Consider the following 21648-nt stretch of genomic DNA (forward strand, 5'->3'; position numbering starts at 1 on the left):
GGCTGAACAACCCCAACCCTCTCAGCCTGGCCTCACAGCAGAGGGCTTCCAGCCCTGCCAGCATTGCTGTGGCCTCCTCTGGCCCCTCTCCAACAGGTCCCTGTCTGTGCTGAGGACCCCGGAGGTGGAGTCCTGACACTTCTCTGCCAGTGTCCCAGGAGAGAAGGATATCAGAAGAACTCTTTAGACCATTAAGGTTGGGAAAAACCTCAAAGGCCACCCAGTCCCAGCTTCTCCCCAACACCACCATGGCCACTAAACCATATCCCAGAGCTACATGGTTTTTGACCACCTCCATGGAGAGTGACTCCACTGCCTCCCTGGGCAGCCCTTCATGCAACCCAACCAGCCTTGACTTCCAAATCCACCTCCTGTACCCTCACTGTGAGCACCCTGGCAAAGCCACAAACTCTGTGCCCTCTTGCAGCACCTTGGCTGCACACCTGGGGCTGGAACACAACACCCTGAACCTCATCCCCCCCCTCACCCCTCCAGTCCCAGCCCTCCCCTCTGCCTCTGTAACATCCCCAGTGCTTCCAGAAAGACAGAAGCACTGTGGCTGAAGTTTCCAAACCATCCCAGTGTCATCACAACCTCCACCCTGCAGGCTTGGACCCCTGACCTGCATCATGAGGGCAAGGTGCAGATAGGCAAAGCCAATGTGTGGCTGGCTGGAAATCCACCAGCAGAACCTCCCTCTTTTGCAAGGAGATCTTCTGGCAGTGGAAGGAGCATCCTTGGACTTCCAGGAGGGTGGTGAAGCACTCTGCAGGGGGCAGATCCTAAGGGGTTGGTGGTTATTCAGGGCAGCATTTTGGTCTCTGCTGCTTTCATGCTCCTGGGGATTGAAGGAAACTCTCAGAAAGAGCCAAGCACAGAGGTGATTTATGTTTATTTTGCTTACTTAATACCCCTCCAGCAGGTCCTCCCCTGGGGCATGAGGGTGGATCAGGCAGACACTTGTGGGAATCACAACCCTGCCTGAGAGGTTTTTTAGGGATATTTTTTTTTTTCAATTTATTTATTTTATGGTGGCTTTCCCCCATTTTGAGCCATCTGGAAGAAAATCCACACCACCAAGTGGAATTGCTCCCTGCCAGCTACCTCCCCAGCAATCCTGGAGGGGGGTTAAAAGAGGCAGAGATGTGGTGCTGAGGCACATGGTTGAGCACCAAGGCTTGGTAGAGTTAGGGAATGGTTGGGAAGGGAGATTTAGCCTGGAGATGAGGAAGAAATTCTTGACAGTGAGGGTTTGGAGACACCGGAACAGGTTGTGGATGCCCCTTCCATGTTCAAGGACCAGGCTGGATGAGGCCTTGGAGCAACCTGGGCTGGGGGGAGGTGTCCCTGCCCGTGGCAGGGGGGTTGGAACTGGATGAGCTTTAAGATCCCTTCCAACCCTCAGCAGGACCCCAGGGACACTGTGCTGGACCTGGAGCCTGCCAGGAAGAGCAGGAGGCTCTCAAGCAGTCAAGCAGAGAATCCCGGAATGGTAGAGGTTGGAAAGGACCTCTGGAGACCATTGAGTCCCAATCTCCTGTCATTTGCAGGCATGGAAAGGAAAGTGGCTGAGCAATTAACAGCCAGGCTGGAGGTGTGGGGTAGCTTTGATGGTGCTGAGATGCTGGGGATCATCTTTACCTCAGGTCCAAGGTCAGCAGTGCCACATCCCCAGCTGTGCCAAGGTAACCAAACTGGCTCTGAGCAAAAGCTGAGAGCCCTGAGTCATGCCAAGGACCTGGAAATTGGGGCTGCAGGGAAGCACCAGAGAGCAAGGAGGCTTGAGGATGAGAGCTGGGATTGGGAAAGCTGGGCTGGCTGCAGCAGGACAGGGAGGTTTGTCTGGATTTGGGGTGAAATGGGATCCAGCCTTGGCTCTGGGTGCTCTGCTGGGCTTCAGTGTGGCTTTATCTGTGGCCTCAGGGACACAACATGTGGTGTCCTCTCAGCAGCAAGGTGACTCTGCTTCTCCCAGCATGGGGCTGAGCACATGGAGATGAATCATAGAATTGTTTGGGTTGGAAAAGCCCTCTAGGATCATCCAGGCCAACCAGCAACCCAATCCCTGGCCCCAAGTGCCATGGCCACAGGTTTCTTGAACACCTCCAGGGATGGGGACTCCACCACCTCCCTGGGCAGCCTGTTCCAGTCCAACACCAACCCAGCCCCACCATGGCCACCAAGCTAGGACTCAAGTGCCATGGTCACACCTTTCTTGAACACCTCCAGGGATGGGGACTCCACCACCTCCCTGGGCAGCCTGTGCCAATCCCTGACCGCTCTTGCAGCAAAGAAATTTTTCCTCATCTCTGACTTAAACCTCCCCTGGTGCAGCCTGAGGCAAATTTCTCTTATTGTTATTAGGGAGAAGAGATCAACCCCCAAAGCAGAAGGGGGTTCAGGCACCCCCAGGATGTGCCAGGAAGTTCCTTCCACCTCTCTATCTATATATTTTTTTCTGTTTTAGTTGCTCTTTCCCCAATCCTAGAACCACAGAAGCATTTTGCTTTTAAGAGACCTTTAAGATCCTGCAGCCCAACCCTTAACCCAGCCCTGCCAGGTCACCACTCAGCCATGGGCCCCTCAGCACCACAGCTACGATGGATGGAGAGAAGACACCGTGGATGTGCCAAGCTTTAATTCAGTGGGATACCAACCTTGGCATAACAGGATGTGACATTTCTCACAGAGAAAAGGCTTGGCAGGGTCAGGGCTGACAGCCTCCTTTGGGCATCAACTCCCAGCTTGATGGTGATGGGAGAAGCAAGGGTGGTCTGGAGCTGTGCTGGCAGGGAGAGGGTCAGGGCGGCGTGGGCGAGCTGGGGTGGTTCAGGACCATCCCACATCCCAGCCTGGAAAGGATCTAACATGCAACTGGGCAGCTGAGCTGGGAAATGCCAGAGTTTGGGAGTGCTGGGAGCTGGCTGAGCCCTGCCCTGCTCCCTCACGGCCTCCAAAAATAATTGGAGGGGGAGTTTCTCTTGGAGCAGGTTTTTGGGTTTTGGTTTGGGTTGGGTTTTTTTTTTTTTTTTTTTCCCTCACATGTTTTTTGTTGGAAAAGCAGGATGAGCCTGAATGCTGCTGGGAGCTGGGATGGGAGCCATCCTCACCACTGGTTTGGTGGAGAGGAGGAAAACTCAAAATGGGCATCTTTCCCCTGCTGGGAGGTCAGAAAAGGCTATCAAATATTGGCACAGGCTGCCCAGGGAGGTGATGGAGTCACCATCCCTGGAGGGGATTGAAGGACACATGGATGTGGTGCTGAGGGACATAGAGGAGAAAAGGCTCCAGGGAAAGCTTAGAGGAGCTTCCCAGTACCTGAAGGGGGCTACAGGAGAGCTGGGGAGGGACTTTTGACAATGGCTGGGGGTGACAGGATGAGAGGCAATGGCTTTGAGCTGGAAGAGGGCAGATTGAGACTGAAGATCAGGAAATTCTCAGAGTGAGGGTGGGGAAACACTGGAAGAGGTTGCCCAGGGAGGCTGTGGATGCCCATGGAGGTGTCCAAGGCCAGGTTGGATGAGGTCTCAAGCAATCAGGGCTGGTGGGGAGTGTCCCTGCCTGTGGCAGGGGGGTGGCACTGGATGATCTTTAGGGTCCCCTCCAACCCAAACCATTCTATGGGTCTATGATTCCATGATTCTATGATTCCATGATTCTACGATTCTATGATTCTATGATTCCATGATTCTATGATTCTATGATTACTGGCAGTGGTTTAGCAGCAGTGGTGAGAATGTGAGCTCTAGGTGAGCTGTTGGACTTAATGACCTCAAAGCTCTCTTCCCACCTCAACAGTTCTACCATTCCCTGCTTCTCCGGCAGGGCTGAGCAGATCCATCCCCAGCAGAGTCCCCGTCCCGCTCCTTTATCCCACACCGGAGCTTTTGCTCTGCCAGCAGCAGCCTGGATTGCCATCCCCACGGCTCTGCCCTTCCCGGGATGCTCCCCAGAGCCAATTCATAAATCCTGACCTCATTATAAAGATCACAGAAAGAGAGAATAACAAATCTGGGCTCCTGGCTGTGCCAGCTTTGAAGCTGCCTTCTCCCCCGTCAAGCCAGCGTGCCGTAAGCGAGCAGCGCAGGAGGAGCCCTGTTTGTTTGGGGATTAACTTCCCCACTTGGCTAATTGTTGGTTAATTATACGAGGTGCTGCTGGGAGGCCACCTCATCAGCTGCTGCCCCACGGGACGTAGCCCCCAGCATCGAGATGAGTCCCAGATTGAAGTGGGAAGGGGTGGGGGAGGAGGGGGGCGGTTCCCTGAGGTCCCCAGGGCCGGGCCGGGGGGTGAGCTCCCGGTGAGCAAGGCAGCCCAGCCCCTCTCTGCTGCTCAGCCCTGGGTCCCATCCGTCATCTGTTTGTCCTGGTCCCCTGCCAGCGATTGTGCCGATTCCCACACCCACTTTCCACAACCCTCCGTCCTCGCCCGGGCGAATCGCTGCCGCTCGCCACCCAGCCCTTTCCCCTCCTCTCCTGATAGGATCAGACACGTTCTGGAGAAGGGGGGGAGAGTGGGATGAAAAGGGAAGGAAAGAAACCCGAAAAAGATCAAGAGGAAAACAAACTGTGACTCACTGCTGCCTTCATTTATTTGTATTTATTAATTTACCCACCCCCTGCACCCCTCTCCCCTGAGCCCTACTCTGTTATGCAGCAACCTTTTGGCTTGGCTTGGGCCAAACCAACCTTCTGCCCTCGGTGGTTGCTGGCTTTTAAGGGTTTTTTATCCTGGATTGATGGTGATTGGTTGATGGTGAACCTCCATCCTAGCCACGAGGGGTTGGGAATGGGGGGAAATTATCTACAAGGTGAACCTCCTCCATCCTGGCCAAGAGGTGTTGGGAATGGCAGGAAATCATCTACAAGGTGAACCTCCTCCCTGGCCAAGAGGTGTTGGGATTGAAGGGAAATTATCTGCAAGGTGAACCTCCTCCATCCTGGCCAAGAGGTGATGGGAATGGAGGGAATTTATCTACAAGGTGAACCTCCTCCATCCTGGCCAAGAGGTGATGAGAATGGAGGGAAATCCTCTCCAAGGTGAACCTCCCCCATCCTGGCCAAAGGAAATAATCTTCTCCACATGTCTTTTTGGCCAAGGAAAAGAGCACAGAGAGGAGCTCTTGGCACAGAAGTTGTGTGGCACAGATTTTTCAGGCTGCCCAGGTCTCCATGCAAGCATCCCCTGCCCCACGCCACGCAGCACGCACCGGAGGGTGGAAAAATCTCATTCCACCTCCTACACTCTGTCCTCGGCGGGGGGAAAAGAGAGCAAGAGAAGATAAAAGGCTGTGAAGCTCAAATGGTGTCATTAGGAACTATTAATGCTGTCATATAAGGGCATTAATAAAGCTGGCAGCTCATCAGTGTCCATTAGCTCTGCTCGTGGCAGGGATCTTCGGGGGCAGCCTGCGTGCGGTGCTCCCCTCGCTGGCGATTCCAGCACAGGGACAGCTAGAGGTGGGGTTTAGACCTCCTTGAAAGCCATTCCCCACCCCACGTTAGCAAAAAAAACCTTCTTCCCAGTTACACATCCACTTCATCCCAGGAGGGGAAGCTGGCCGGAGCGGGCTGGGCTTCGCACCCGACCCCACCAGCGCCCATCGCCAGCAGATTTCTCTCCCTCCCTTCTCCACCGGCTCTGGGGCGCTGCAAAAAAGGCAGGCAGGCTTTGCCCTGCTCATCCCTACTTTCTCCCTCCCGCCCTCTTCCTCTTCTTGCCTCTTTAAAGCAGCTTTATCCTTTGACTCTCCCATCCCCGGGGCTAACCAGAACCCTCTGCATCTCGGGGGCCGAGCAGGCAAACCCACAGCAGCGGGCAGGGAAGCAGGGAGGAGGCCCCGGCCGCTCCCGATAAGCCCATGGCAAAGCCAGGAATAGCAGCGAGGGCTCCGCACAGGAGCAGCCCTGCCCCGAGCAAAAAAAATAAAAGCCTCAGTCCCTGCCTTTGAAGAGCGAGGGCTGGCAGCCAGCCCAGACGCACGGCGAGCTCAGGGGGTGCTGCCAGGACAGCTTGGGTTGTGCTGCCAGGCGAACTCGGGCTCTGCTGCCTGGCGAGCTTGGGCTCTGCTGCCTGGCACTTAGGCTCTGCTGCCTGGCACATTCGGGCTCTGCTGCCTGGTGAGCTTAGGCTCTGCTGGCTGGCACACTCGGGCTCTGCTGCCTGGTACACTCGGGCTCTGCTGCCTGGTGAGCTTAGGCTCTGCTGGCTGGCACACTCGGGCTCTGCTGCCTGGCGAGCTTGGGCTCTGCTGCCTGGCACACTCGGGCTCTACTGCCTGGCAAACTTGGGCTCTGCTGCCCGGTGAGCTTAGGCTCTGCTGCCTGGCACACTCGGGCTCTGCTGCCTGGTGAGCTTGGGCTCTGCTGCCTGGCACACTCGGACTCTGCTGCCTGGCACACTCGGGCTCTACTGCCTGGCAAACTTGGGCTCTGCTGCCCGGTGAGCTTAGGCTCTGCTGCCTGGCACACTCGGGCTCTGCTGCCTGGTGAGCTTGGGCTCTGCTGCCTGGCACACTCGGACTCTGCTGCCTGGCACACTTGGGCTCTACTGCCTGGCACACTCGGGCTCTGCTGCCAGGCGAACTCGGGCTCTGCTGCCCGGTGAGCTTGGGCTCTGCTGCCTGGCACACTCGGACTCTGCTGCCTGGCACACTCGGGCTCTGCTGCCTGGCACACTCGGGCTCTGCTGCCTGGCAAACTTGGGCTCTGCTGCCTGGCACACTCGGGCTCTGCTGCCTGGCACACTCGGGCTCTGCTGCCTGGCAAACTTGGGCTCTGCTGGCTGGTGAGCTTGGGCTCTGCTGGCTGGCACACTCGGGCTCTGCTGGCTGGCACACTCAGGCTCTGCTGCCTGGTGAGCTTGGGCTCTGCTGGCTGGCACACTCGGGCTCTGCTGCCTGGCACACTCGGGCTCTGCTGCCTGGTGAGCTTGGGCTCTGCTGGCTGGCACACTCAGGCTCTGCTGCCTGGCAAACTTGGGCTCTGCTGGCTGGCAAACTCAGGCTCTGCTGCCTGGCAGACTTGGGCTTCAGTACCTGGGGAGCTCGTTGTTTGCTTCCAGCTTCCTCTGCCAGCCTGTAGTTGGCACATCCGGGGAAGCAGGCACAGCTGGAGGGGTTGGGGATGCCCAGCTGGCGAGAGCAGATGTGCACATCTGGCTGGAGAAGGCGAGACGAGCATCGCCGGGGAGCAGAGCGGGCACACACAAGTGGGTGGGCAGCTGGTGCACAGCTGGCTGGAGCAGGCACGCACAGCTGGCTGGAGCAGGCACGCACAGCTGGCTGGGGGCAGACCTGCACAGCTGAGCAGACTTAGGCAGGAAGAGAGGAGCGAGCACGTCCCACAGCCTCCTGTGTCCCCCTGTGCCCCAGCCCTGGCACACCCAGGGGTGCTGCTCCCCCAGCAGCCTGCCTGTCACCTTCCCCTCCTCCTGTGAACCAAAGCAGCCAAACCTTGCCCGAATCCTTAGTCATCTCCTGGCTGCCAGCAGAATATTTTCAGCTCCAGGCTGCCAAGGTGGCGAAGCGAGCTGGTAGCCAGGAACCCGAGCGGGCACTTGGCTTCCTGGCGACCTTTGGCTGGGCCACAAAGCAGCTGGCAGGAGGCTGCTGCCAGCTGGGAGTCGGTGCCAAGCAGGTTTCTTTGGGGAGAAAGGGAAGGTTTTGATCCTGGAGAGCCAGGGAAGCGACAGTGCTCCCTGCCTGCACTTTTGCTGGCAGTTATCTGCTGCATCTCTGTTGGGTTGAGGGTTTGCTTTTTTTTTTTTTTGGGGGGGGGGGGGGGTGAGGGGGGTTGGGGGTGAGGTTAATAACTCCCAGGGCAGGTTAGGACAGAGGAGCCCTGGCAGTGGTGCATGTGTGGGCAGGACTGGAATAACGGGTGCTGTAGGAGAGGATTTATGAGCATCGGTGGGAGGTGGGAAGCCAGCCTGGAATAGCAGCAGGTCAGGGGTGAGGGTGGCTTGTGCAGAGCCAGGGTGAAGCTCTGGTTGGTGCCCTCCTTGCCATGAGTCCCATCCTGAGGTGAGGGGGGGGATGCTTGGTGGGCTTCCTCCTCCAGGGAAGCTCCCAGGGACAGGGGTGGAGGGGCAAGCCTGGCAGGAATTGGGGTTGAGAGCAAACCCAGCGTGGTGGAGCAAAGCTTTGCCATCTGGGGGTCTGGTGCCACCTCCCACTGCCAGCCCCTTCCCACCAGGAAGGGGTCACCCCTCCCAAACCCCAAAGCTTCTAATGGGGCTGTTGTGGCTTTCCTGGTGGGCCACAGCCTGGGATCTGCTCTGGGTCACCGAGGAGCACTCCTGTGGGGGGCTGCCAAGGCACAGAGCACTGAGCCTCTAAATCCCAAACAGCCAGAGTGAGCCCCTGCTGTGCTCCTTCCCCTCCAGCCCTGCTCCCTACTGCTCTCTGCCAGGAAAACACTCAAAGTGCTGGAAAAGGAATCCCTAGGGAGAAGCAGGCAGAGCCAGGAGGGGTCTGTCCCCTCCACAGCTTCCTCCCTGGGGGTCCTGGGGGTCCCTCAGCCCTCTTCTTCTTGTCTTTTCAGGGTGCAGATCTGAGGAGTGGGGACATCAAAGGGCGAGTGCTGACAGGTGAGCCCTCAGCTGGGGTCCCCAAACTGGGAGCTGCTGGGGATGAGCACACAGGGACAGGAGGGAGGGACCACGAGGGGGGGTGGGGTGTGCAGTCGAGGGGGGGGGCTGGTTGAAACAGGAGCTACTTTTTCTGTTTGCTCTCATTTTTCTAGAGTCAAAAGTGGTTTAAAATAACCCTCCCCAGCAGCTGGAAGAGCTCCAAACCAGTGTAAAGAAAAACAAAACAAAAAAAACCCAACAACAACAACAAAACAAAACAAAACAAAACAAAAAAAGAAAGAAAGAAAAAGAAAAAGAAAAAAGGAGGGTGTGGGTTGGGGGGAAATAGAATCAAAAAGCAAACCCAGGAGATAAAAGAGGGTGAATCCCAACAACTGCTGTGATGTTGCACCAACAAAGGCTTGCAGCTCCAAACAGGCAAGACAGGGGTGAGGAAGATGGGGGAGAGGGGCCAGGAGCTCACCCAGCTGTGGGTCTGCAAGTCCTGGAAGGAGCTTCAGGCTCTTGTCCCTTGGCATCATCACATCCTCTGTGCCCAGTGGGCTGGAACCACGACCTCCCGTTCCCAACAGAGGGCAAGAGATGTCTGCTGGCATCCCCAGTGTGGTGCACTGGGTGGTGGTGGGGGTGTGTGTGTGTGTCTGTCCCCAGGGATGTCCTTCTCCTGGGGGCAATCACCACTCCCTGTCCTCGCCAGCCAGCACCTACAGCCCCTGAGCCAGCTGCAAGGCCCACATCTGGGCAGCTGTGCTGAGTTGAGGGCACAGTGTGTGTGCCCTGGGGGCGTGCCAGCCTGGGGGCTGAACATCTGCAGCAAGGTGAGGAACCAACCTTGGACCTCCAGCAGCTTGGACCTCCAGCAGCTGAGCACAGCTGCACCAAGAGCATCCTCCCACCCCAAAGCTGGCAGTGGGAGGGCTTCAGGAGCCTGGCAGCTGGAGGCCAAAGCTGGTGTGCCAGGGGACAACTGGGAGGGTGAGGGGTGCTGGCCAGGTCCCCACATGGCCTTAGTCAGGGGATGCTACACCCAGCGTGGGGCAGGACAGGAAGGGGACCTGACAGGGGTGGTGCAGGGCTGGGAAGGCTGATGGAGGAGAGGTTGAGGTGCTCAGCACAGGGGTGAGGAGCACCCTGAGGCTCTGAGGTTGAAAGAGGAGGAGGAGAAGGAGGAGGTGAGGGCGGTGGCTGGTGCAGATTATGTCAGGAGAGGGAAAGCAGGAGCTGGCCCCTGGGTAGAAGGGGGTGAGCTGGGTGGTGAGAGGGGAGGGGACAGGTGGAGGGGGAAAAGGGGGGGAGGGCACAGCAGCTGCTCTTGCCCAGGAAACCCCCAAGGAACCCCCCCAGCTGCTGAGGGCTTTCAGCCCCACACGTGGTGAGGGGTCTGGGTGCGTGGTGATGGGTGGGAGAGTTGATCCCAGGTGGGAGCAGGGGGGGTGGGTGCCAGGTGGGGGTGGGTGCCAGGTTGGGGTGGGCACCCTGGGCAGTGGGTGCTGCTCAGCTGTTCTCTTTTGCATGCCCAGCCTACAGCAGGCCCTCGCCCCCGCCCCGCAGTGGGTACCACCGCTACCAGCTCCTCCTGTACCAGCAGCCAGCACTGGAGGCCATCGCCCTGAGCCCCCAGGAGCAGAGCTCAAGGGGTAAGGATCAGTCATGCCCTCAGCTCCTGGCCCCAAGCCATGTCCCAAGGGTTTTTTTCCCAGGGCTGTGGATAATGCCATGGGTTTGGCCATGCCAGAATCCCAGAATCCCAGGCTGGATGAGGTTGGGAGGGAGCTCTGGAGCAGCCAGTCCAACCCCCCCCTGCTCCAGCAGGGGCATCCACAGCAGGGCACCCACAGCAGCTTGCCCAGGAGCACAATGCCCAGGAGGGGTTGGAAGCTCTCCACACAAGGACACTCCACAACCTCTCTGGGCAGCCTGCTCCAGCCCTCCAGCACCCTCACAACAAAGAACTTTCTCCTCCTGCTCAGATGGAACCTCCTGGGTGCCACTTTGTGCCCCTTGCCCCTTGTGCTGTCCCTGGGCACCAGTGAGCAGAGTCTGGCCCCAGCCTCTTGCCCCCCACAGCTCCTTTAGCTCTTGCTGAGCATTGCTCAGCTCCCCTCTGGGGCTGCTCTTCTGCAGGCTCTCAGCCCCAGGGCTCTCAGCCTTTGCTCCTCTCAGAGCTGCTCCAGGCCCCTCAGCATCTTCCCAGCCTGCCCTGGACTCTCTCCAGCACTTCCCTGTCCCTCTGGAACTCTGTCCCTTGTCCTGTCCCTGGGCACCACTGAGCAGAGTCTGGCCCCAGCCTCCTGGCACCGACCCTTGAAGGATTTATAAGCACTGATGAGATCCCCTCTAGGGCTTCTCTTCTCCAGGCTCAACAGCCCCAAGCCCCACAGCCTTTGCTTCATCAGAGGGGTGTCCCAGCCCCCTCATCATCCTCACAGCCCTTTGCTGTGCCCCTCTGCAGCAGCTCCCTGAGGGTGGCTGCTGGCAGCCTGGCTAGCGGGATCGGAAGCAGGGAGAGGATCTTGCTGGGTGTCAAACCCTCGCTGGCACCATCCCCCCCTCACCCCCTTCACTCAGCCAAGCCACTGGAATTGCATCACCAGCACCTTGGAGCATGCAGATAGGGATCAGGCAGGGAGATGGTTTAGCAAGGGATTGCTCAAACTGCTCTGACACAACCCAACCACCTCCCAGCTCACCTCCGCCCCGCTTGGTGCTGGGACAGGGCTGCCACCTCCCAAAACACTGCACATTGGGGATGGAGACAAGGAGCTGAGACCCTGTCTCCCCTCCCCCACCCACCCAGGATACAAATTCCCACAGGCTGACAGCATGGTGGGGTTGGAAGGAACCTCTGGAGAACATCTAGTCCAAGCTCCCTGCTCAGAGCGGCTTGCCCCAGGGTTTCTCTCACTGCTTCATCCCAAATGGGGTTTGGGGTCACCAGTGGGACCCTGAGCATGGGCAAGGATCCATCCTGCAAGATAGAATCAGAGAATTGTCAGGGTTGGAAGGGAGCTCAAGGCTCAGCCAGTCCCAACCCCCCTGCCATGGGCAGGGACACCTCACACCACAGCAGGTTGCTCACAGCCACCTCCAGCCTGGCTGCAAACACCTCCAGGGATGAGGCTTCCACCACCTCCCTGGGCAACCTCTGCCAGTCTCTCCCCACCCTCCTGGGGAAGGATTTCTTCCTAACATCCAATCTGAATCTCCCCACTTCTAGTTTTGCTCCATTCCCCCCCAGTCCTACCACACCCTGATGCCCACTGTGGGTTCCCTGCGCTCCCAGCCTGGGCTCCATGGCTCCTGTGGCCTCAACAAGGGAAATCTCAGAACTTTCCCAGCTAGGACCACAGGAGCACAGCTCCCTGGGCAGGGCAGGTGGGTGCAGCTGCTCTGTGCCAGCCTGACTCACCCTTTCACCCTTTCTGTGTGTCCTAGGGGACAGCAAGCAGCAGCAGGGTGGCACTGGGGACATCCCCACGCTGGGAGAGACCCCAAAACCCACCCAGCCCTGGGCCCTGCTACTGTCCTCTGGCTGCAGAGGGCTGGGGATGCTGCTGCTGCTGCTGCCAGCCTCTCTGTGGGTTGTTCCTACCCTTGGCTCTGCTTTCTGCCTCATTAACTCTGCCTCTTAATGACCTGCACATGAAGCCACCCCCCTCCAGCCAGTGCTGGGGGCCACTTCCCTGTCCCTTCTTTGTCCCCAGCATGGTGAGAGAAGAGGACTCCACTGCTGGCACCTGGAGTCCTGCAGCTGCATCCCCATCCCAGGACAGGGAAGGGAGCTTGGGACACTCAGCAAAGAGCTTTTCCTGCATAAATCCTCTCACAAATCCTCTCATTGGTGGCTGCAGCCCCCGAATTTCACACCCAAAGGGTCCAGGGCTCCTATGGATGAGGCCCCCCCACAATCCTTGAGGCACAAGGTGGCTCCTCTCATCCCACCTCCATCCCTTCCTCAAGTTCCTCAGCCCTTCCCAGGCTCCCTGGGAAAGATCCATTTAAAACAGCAGCTGTGGCTCTCTTGAGAGATGTTTTTAACCCTTTCACTGCTGCCTCACAGCTTTGGGCTGTCCTGTGGCTGCTGCTGGATCCAACCAAACCAGCACCACCACCCCCCCAGCCCAACTCCCAGCTGCTGAGTGAGGAATGAGCCCTAAAAAGCAGCCCCAAAAGATCAGATTTTGGTGCTTCTAGGGGGTGGGGGAGTTGAATAAATCCACCCCCAGGGATTGCAGTGGGACCAGCACCCACTGAGCACACCCAGCCCTGTGGGACTGAGGGCTGGGGTCCAGCCCCATGGTGTGAAGGCAACACAGGGAAGCAAGGAGAGGCTGACCCCGACCCAGACAGACCATGGGGGAGAAGCTCAGTCTCCTCCATGGCTCTGCCTTGGTCCTCTCCTCTTGCAGGACCAGGATGTGGGTTCTCCAGAGATGCTGTGGGCCCAGCTTGGGGTTTTCCACCTTGCCTGGCCCCTGCTTGTGGCTTTTATTGTGCCCTACATCTGGTGGCAGCAACATCTTCGGCTCACCAAAGCTGGTGGCACTGCTTGTCACTGGCTGCTGACCCTGGAGAGGGAATCACCTCCTGAGCAGGGCTCCCAGGGAATGCTGCTGGTCCATCCCAGCCTCCAGACACTGCCAGCAGCCAGCACTGCATCCCTGTGCCCAGCATGCCCAGCTCTGTGTCACTCATCCATCCCTCTGGAAGCTTGCCCAAGGAGGACATGGAGCCCCAGGAGAGCCTTTCTCTCCCTGCTCAGTTCCATCATGGCATAAACTGGGATTTGCAGGCTGAACTGGGAAGGATCCTGGGCCAAACAGGGCCAAATGGGGGAAGGTGGTGTGTGCCAGCTGGGCTGGCAGGAGCTCGGTGGAGGAGCCTCCAGAAGAGGGCACTAAAGCAGGTCCTGCCCATGCCACCGTGTCCCTGCTCCTGGGAGTGAGCCATTCCTTGTGCACATTCCAAAGCAAGGCAAACCAGGGAGCATGGAAAAGCAACCTGGGCTGCTCCTCCCCCGTGCTGGGCTCCCCAAGGCTGGCAGCTCCCAGGGACTGAGGATGGCTCTGTGGGGGCTCTGGTGCCCACCCTGCCACGGGGGTGTCCTGGCTGGGGTGGTATTGATGGATCAGGGGCCAGCAGTGGAGAGCTGGGGGAGAGCTGCAGCAGCTTCAGGTCACAGGAAGGATCTGGAGGTGCTGGAAGGTGTCCAGAGAAGGGCCATGAGGATGAGCAGAGGGCTGGAGCTGCTCTGCTCTGAGGACAGCCTGAGAGAGTTGGGGTTGTGCAGTCTGGAGAGGAGAAGGCTCCAGGGAGACCTTCTTGTGGCTTTCCAGGATCTGAAGAGGGCTCCAAGAAAGCTGGGGAGGGACTTTTGAGGGTGTCAGGGAGTGATAGGACTGGGGGAAATGGAGCAAAAGTAGAAGTGGGGAGATTCAGATTGGATGTCAGGAAGAAATTCTTCCCCATGAGGGTGGGGAGAGACTGGCAGAGGTTGCCCAGGGAGGTGGTGGAAGCCTCATCCCTGGAGGTTTTTGCAGCCAGGCTGGAGGTGGCTGTGAGCAACCTGCTGTGGTGTGAGGTGTCCCTGCCCATGGCAGGGGGTTGGGACTGGATGATCCTTGAGCTCCCTTCCAGCCCTAGCAATTCTCTGTCCCCCTCCTGTCTCTGCAGTGGGCCAGGTGCTGGTGGCAGTGGTTAAATCAGGTGGTGATGGCAGAGGAGTTTCTCCAGGGTGGCTCTGGAACAAAACCTGTTGTTTCATCAGGAATTAACCAAACCCTGATCCCTCTCCTGACTGATCCTGCTGCTGACCTTGGCCAAACAACCCTCTTGCAGCCTCAGTTTTTCCACCAGAGTCCAATTCACTTCACTTCTTTTTCTTTTTCTTTACCTGTGCCACAACTTTGCCACCAAATCATCACCAGGCACCAGCTCTGTCCCCATTTGGGACCGAAGCTGAGGACCTTGGGGTGTCCCCAGGGCTGTATGAACACCACCAGGAGCTCCTCTTGCCTTCCTCCCAGCCCAGGAGGCTTCCAAGCTGCCTGTGTGCCTTGGTGAGATGTCAGAGAAGCTTCTGTGGTCTTCAAAACATCAAAGGCACCCCTGGCATCCCGAGGCAGTGCCATCCTCTGCCAGCCCTTGAGCTGGTGGCCAGGGGAAAGCCCCTTGGTCAGGGGAATTTGGGTGTCTGGCAAACCCCAGCTGTGCCATGCCAGGGCCCTTTTTTTGCCCCTCTTCAGCCCACAGGAGGATGGAGACCGTTTGTTTTCCACCTCCTTCCTTCCCTCCGTGGAGGAACTTTAATTAGCACAAGATCTTGAGGGCTTAATTGCAGCTGCTGGGCGGTGCCCTGTCTCCCTCTGCTTCCACCCTGCTCCACTGCTGGGTTGTCCACCAGCTCTGGGGAGCAAGGGGAGATGTTCCCCAGCGTCCCCAAACCTCCTCCTGTCCTGGAAAACAAACAAACACAAAAGGTTTTCCAACTGGGAATGGGCTTTTGCCTGCAAGGAGCGTTGCCTCCAGGAAGCAGCAAGCCCTGTGGGGAGGTGAGGATGAGCCTGGCCAACCACCCTCCCAGTGACTCCCTCCTTCTCCAGCTCCAGCTTCACATTGGGGCCATGGCATTGACTCACGAGCCTGACCTTGAGAGCCTCCCATCCACCCAGCTGGAAAATCGAGTTGGACTGGGCCCCAGCAGGGAGGGAAAGGCTGAGGCTGGGATGGGAAGCAGCAAAAGGCTGCAGGGAGCACAGAGTCCCATCCCAAGTCCCAGTCCCCCCCCCTCCTCTGGGTGTCACTTGATGGTGACCAAAGCAGCTGGTGGCCTCCCGCCTACCTCCCCTGGGACATCATTAATCTTGGCAGAAAAGCATCAGGGCTCCCATCAGGGACAAAGGCTCTGCTGATGAGGCTGATCAATTACAGCCAGCAACGTGCCCCCAGCTCTTGGGGGGGGGGGCTGGGGGAGGTCATCTGCGGGGGTGGGGGGAAGGGGCTGGGAAATAGCCCCCTGCACCCATTGCCCAGAGGCATGGAATCATGGACTGGGTTGGGTTGGAAGGGACCTGAAAGCTCATCCAGTTCCACCCCCCTGCCATGGGCAGGGACACCTCCCCCCAGCCCAGCTTGCTCAAGGTTTCATCCAAGCTGGCTTTGGACACTGCCAGGCTTGGAGGCTCCACAGCTTCACTGGGCAGCCTGTGCCAGTGTCTCACCACCCTTCTGGGGAAGAATTTCCTCCTAATGTCCAATTTCAATCCAGCTTGAAGCCATCACCCCTCATCCCCTCACTCCATGCCTTTGTACAAAGTCCCTCCCCGGCTCTCCCCACTTCAGATCCTGCAAGGTTGCTCTGAGGTCTCCCTGGAGAACTTCTCAAGATGCTGTCTACCTCTTCCTTCCTTTTCAAACTTTTCTAACACACAAAAAGTGCTTTGGAACCCAGGGGACAGAGCCCAGCAGCATATAAGCCCAGGTGTGGCCCACCAAGCTCTGAGACCACCACTGTGGCACTGCCACTAGCAAAAGCCCCATGGGGATGGAGGGTCCCAGCTGCATGGCTTGGGATGGAGATGTCACCCTGTGCCAGGAGGTGCAGGTGGGATAGCATCATAGAGTTGTTTGGCTTGGAAAAGGCCTCCAAGATCATCCAACCCAACCCCACCATGGCCACCAAACCCTGGCACCAAGTGCCATGGCCACAGGTTTCTGCACACCTCCAGGGCTGGGGACTCCACCACCTCCCTGGGCAGCCTGTTGCAGTCCTTGACCACTCTTGCAGCAAAGAGATTGTTCCTAAGCTCCAACCTAACCCTCCCCTGGGGCACTTTGAAGCCATTCCCTCTCCTACCATCTGATCCTTGGGAGAAGAGACCAAACCCCACCTGGCTCCAACCTCCTGCTGTAGAGAGCAATGAGCTCTCCCCTCAGCCTCCTTCTCTCCAGGCTGAACACCCCCCAGCTCCCTCAGCTGCTCCTCCCCAGCCCTGTTCTCCAAACCTTCCACCAGCTTCATTGCCCTCCTCCAGCCCCACCCCAGCCCCTCAATGTCCTCCTTGCAGTGAGGAGGCCAGAACTGACCCCAGGACTGAAGGTGCAGGCTGATGGGACACAGAGCTTAGCCTTAAGCGGCTGGGACGTGCCTCAGACCTGCACTTGGGATGCAGCCCCCCAGACCCAGTACCTACCCAGTCCCTCACCCCCAGAGCCACCAGCAGCTGCCCCGGGGGGAGGGGGTTTCCTTGTGGCCAGCCCTCTCGTCCCCATCGCCCCCCCCCGCCTCCAGCACCTCGGGCACCGCTCTGGCAGGTAGGAGAAAGTAGGTCAGGAAAAACCCTGGCCCCACGCGTGGCAGCCAGAGCCTGGGCAGCCAGCTGCAGCCCTGCAGAAGCTCTTCCTCCTTCCACCCCCTCCCCACCCCAAGTCTTTCATCCCCCTCCCCAGAGCCTTTCCCAACATCAATGGCAGCTCCTGGCACCCCCGGGAGTCGGGGGGCTGCCGCCTCTCGCTCTCACCCTGCTCCCGCGGGACACCGGCGCCGCTCCGCCGGGGCCCCTCCGAGCGCTTTGAAAGCCGCCGATGAAAGGCGCCCGGCACAGGCAGCCTGGAGCCCTCCCGGGACCTCCTCCCCTGGCACTCTGCTCCCTGGGACGCCCAGAGATGGGGGTGGGGGTTGGATTGAGAGCCTGAAGGCAGTGGATGCTTGCCAGGGGTGGTGGTTGGGGATGGAGGTGGGTTGGGATGGAGGTAGTTGGGGATGGAGGGGATTTGGGATGGAGATGGTTGGGGATGGAGGTGGTTGGAGAGGGAGGTGCCTGAGGATGGAAATGTTTAGGGATGGAGGTGGTTGGGAATGGAGGTGGTTGGGGATGGAGGTGGTTGAGGATGGAAATGTTTAGGGATGGAGATGGTTGGGAATGGAGGTGGTTGGGGATGGAGGTGGTTGGGGATGGAGATGGTTGGGGATGGAGGTGGTTGGAGATGGAGGTGCTTGAGGATGGAAATGTTTAGGGATGGAGATGGTTGGGAATGGAGGTGGTTGGGGATGGAGGTGGTTGGAGATGGAGAAGATTGGGAATAAAGATGGGGATGGAGATGTTTGGGGATGGAGATATTTTAGGATGGAGGTGGTTGGGGATGGAGGTTGTTGGGGATGGAGATGGTTTGGGATGGAGGTGCCTGAGGATGGAGATGTTTAGGGATGGAGATATTTTAGGATGGAGGCTGTTTGGGATGGAGGTTGTTGGGGATGTAGATGGTTTGGGACAGAGATGTTTGGGGATGGAGATATTTGGGGATGGAGGTATTTTAGGATGGAGATGTTTGGGGATGGAGACATTTGAGGATGGAGATATTTTGTGAGGGAGATGTCTGTGGCATGCACCAGGGCTCGTGGCCATGGTCTGCCTTGGCAGTGGTGATGCCAAACCCCAAGAGCCACCTTGAGTTCCTGCATGAGGGCAGCTCCCTCCTTGGGCTTGGGCTTGGGCTGTGGGCTCCTTGGGTTTGAGCCAGATCCACTGGAAATGTGGCTGGTGGTGACCTCAGTGTGGCACAGCAGGGCTGGTCTTGCCCTTGGCTTGGTTTGGCTCCTCAGCAGGTAGTGGTGTTGATGTGGGGACATCCAGGACCACCCCCAGGCACCCTCAGCCTGCTGCACTTCACCATCTCCTCCCTGCTGGGGTGCAGAGTCCAACCTGAGCATCCTGGGATCTGCTTCCCAGGCACCAAAGCATCTCCCCAGCCCTGCCCTCCTGCAGCTCCAGAAGGTCACAGTGTGCAGTGCTGGCATCTGCAGAGCCCATCAAGGGTTTTTTGGCTTGTGGGGTGACTCAGTGCCTGAGGTGGGGGGCAGGAGGGGGGGAGATGGGCTCCGGGGGCATCCCCCAGCCGCTGCCACCCCACGCAGGTGATGCAGCAGCTCGGCTGTTGCTCAGCACTCTTGCAAGAGCACAGGGGCTGGGCTTGCTCCAGCTGGGGCTGAGATGTGGAGGCAGATAAGGGCTGCCAGTCTGCAGCGTGACATTAAAGAGCAGCTCCAGGAAGGGGAGAGTGGTTTCAGATAAACAACCTTCCCCCACGCTGTGACACCACAGCCCTGTCCCACCAGGCAAGGTCCCCCTCCTGGGTCTCCTCATCCCCCGGGGGAAAGCCCTTCAGGGCAGGGAGGAGGATGTTCCACCAGCCAGCAGCTGGCACTGAACCCTGGCAGGGGGATTTCTGGCCCAGGGGGCTGGGCACAGGGGGATCCCTCCCGTCCACCCCCACCCCGAGAGGGGTTCCCTGCTGCCTCCAGTGTAGGACAAACACCAGCTCCAGCCCTGAGCTTCCTCTCAAACCTTCAGCATCCTCAGGCCAGTGCCTGCAGCAGAGGAGGGGGATCAGGAATGAAGATTTCCACCACCCCTCCCTTGTCTCCAACAATTCATGGAGCAGCAGCTCAGTGCATGTGAGTGAGAGGCACAAGGGATCTCCTGCCACCTCCCGTGGAGGACTTCCAAGCCCCCCAGGGTGGGCTTGTAGGAAGCCATGAGATCTGCTCCAAGGGTCAGCAGGGGCAGGAGAGGAGCCAGCACCTCTTAGCCCTCACCCCAGGGATGCTCAGGGCTGAGCTCTCTGTGGCTCTGTGGGGCAGAGCCTGGGGGCTCCCTGTTGGCTGCAGGATGTGGTCAGCAGAAGCTCTGGCAGAGCATGGCACAGCCTAGATGCAGCCCTGGAGCATCTGCCCCTGTGCTGTGGCCACCTCACAGCCCTGCTCATTCCTCCTTCCTCTCTCCCCAGGTGCCTGGCCCATGGAGAGCTTCGTGGAGAGGTTCCAGCTGGGTTCCCCAGTGGCCTCAACTCAGTTCCTCACCAAACACTACGAGGATTAGGGCATGGTGCCCTGCCCCTGCCTGGCTTCACCCTCCTCCCTGCACCACAGAACCACCTTCACCCCAACCAGGAGGAGACCCTGGGACCCACCAAGGCTGAACCAACCAGCCCGGATTCACAGGACAAACCCCAACTCCTCCAATCCCAAAACCTGGGGAAGGGAGGGTGGGGGGAAGTTTCTCTTTCCCTTCTGAGCAGTGTCCCCCTGGGTGGCCCAGCAAGGATGGCATCACCTTCTTCTCCTCCCCTCATCCCATTTCTGGCCTGACCCCCAGCCTGTCTCACCTGCACCTTGAGGATCTTGAGCTTTAAAACCTTCAGCTTTCAGAATAAAGCATGGATGGAGCACAAGGGCTGCAGGGGCTCCTTGCCAGCAGTGAGCACAGGGCAAACCTGTGCCAGCACTGGGTGAATCTCCTTGCTTTGGGGTCCAGGCCAACTGCATGGCATGGAACAGCCCCTCTGTACTGAGGAGGGGGTGGGGAGAGGGGTTGGTGCCAACAAGACCCTCGTGCAGGCAATGCCAGGCATGCCCCAATGCCACCCAGAGCTTCTGGTGTGGGAGCAGGACCAAGGTTCCTGGCTGGGAGAGGGGTCCCTGGGCAGCAGCCTGCAGGGTGGCAGCGTGGGAACTGGGCACTGCCCTGGCCTGACTCCAGCCCTGCCCTGCCTTTGCCCTCAGCCCATTTCTCTTGGAAAGCAAAACCGAAATTAAAGCCATAAATCAGAGGAGCTTTGCCTGCTGGCCACTTAGCTGGACCTCCCCTTTAATTAGCTCCTTAATTAGGCTTTCATCTAAGGCTGGGGTTTTCTCCAAGGCTGGGATTCAGCTGCCTGCAGCTCCCTCCTCGCAGCCTCTCCTTGGTGGCTCAGCTGTGACAAAGCTGATTTTGTCCTGTGCTGGCCTGGGCTGCAGCCAGGAGCACTTTGAAGATGGGACCCAGACCCCTGGGAGGGGAACATTTGCAAGCAAGGGAAACTGAGGCAGGAGGGAACAGCCTGCTGGTGGCCATGCAGGAAGGGCTGGCATCGCTCAGAGGGGGGTGGGGGTGGTGATGCTCCTGCTGCTGCATCTCCCCCCTGCAGCTGTCCCTGGGTGCAGTGCATGGGAGGGGGCAGGTCTGTGCCGTCCTCTTCTTGCTGGATGTCCCCCCCCATGGGGCCCCCCAGCAGTGAGAGCAGCTTTCACTCCTTGCTGGGGAGGGAGGTTGTTACCCGTGGCTGGGACTTTCCCTGCAGCAGGAAATGGCTGTTTACCTCATGGGGCTTGAATCATGTCCTCCAAAGCTCTGCTGGCCTCCCAGCAATGATCATCTCCATCCTTATTGTCATGTCCAGCTCATTCTCCAGCCCCATCTCATCCCCAACCCCATCCTCACCTCCATCTTTATCCTCACCTCCATTCCGGTCTCATCCCCAACCCCATCCTCACCTCCTTCTTTATCCTCACCTCCATCTTTATCCTCACCTCCATTCCCATCTCATCCCCAACCCCATCCTCACCTCCATCTTTATCCTCACCTCCATTCCCGTCTCATCCCCAACCCCATCCTCACCTCCTTCTTTATCCTCACCTCCTTCTTTATCCTCACCTCCATCTTTATCCTCACCTCCATTCCCATCTCATTCCCTACCCCATCCTCACCTCCATCTCTGTCCCCATCCTCATCTCAGTTCTTTTCCTTATCTCCATCCTTATCTTCATCTCCATTCTTATTCTCACCTCCATTCCCATCTCACCCCCAACCTCATCCTCATTTCCATCTCTATCCCCATCCTCATCTTCATCTCTATCCCCATTCTCATCTCCATCCTTATCCTCACCTCCATCTCCATCCTCATCTCCATCTCTGTCCCCACCCTTACCTCCATCCTTATCCTCACCTCTATCCCCATCTCATCCCCAACCCCATCCTCATCTCCATCTCTGTCCTCATCCTCGCCTTGATCCTTATCCTCACCTCCATCCTTATCCTCACCTCCATCCTTATCCTCACCTCTATCCCCATCTTATCCCCAGCCCCATCCTCATCTCCAACTCTATCCCCATCCTCACCTCCAACCCCATCCTCACCTCCATCCTTATCCTCACCCCCACCCCCATCCTCACCTCCATCCCTATCCTCACCTCCATCCCTATCCTCACCTCCAACCCCATCCTCACCCCCACCCCCATC

At 58.4% G+C, this 21648-nt stretch overlaps 1 protein-coding gene across 1 annotated transcript in view; it reads left to right on the forward strand.

The window, feature by feature from the left end:
• Positions 1-19470, forward strand: part of PEBP4 (phosphatidylethanolamine binding protein 4) — a 102964-nt gene extending 83494 nt beyond the window's left edge. The window contains exons 4-6 of the mRNA XM_054398644.1: positions 8545-8590; positions 10114-10230; positions 19379-19470. Of these exons, the coding sequence (XP_054254619.1) occupies positions 8545-8590; positions 10114-10230; positions 19379-19470 (255 nt within the window). The remainder of the gene's footprint in view (positions 1-8544; positions 8591-10113; positions 10231-19378) is intronic.
• The last annotated feature ends 2178 nt before the right edge of the window (positions 19471-21648 follow it).

Source organism: Indicator indicator, unplaced genomic scaffold (assembly GCF_027791375.1).
Source record: "Indicator indicator isolate 239-I01 unplaced genomic scaffold, UM_Iind_1.1 iindUn_scaffold_71, whole genome shotgun sequence".
Taxonomy (NCBI): Eukaryota; Metazoa; Chordata; class Aves; order Piciformes; family Indicatoridae; genus Indicator; species Indicator indicator.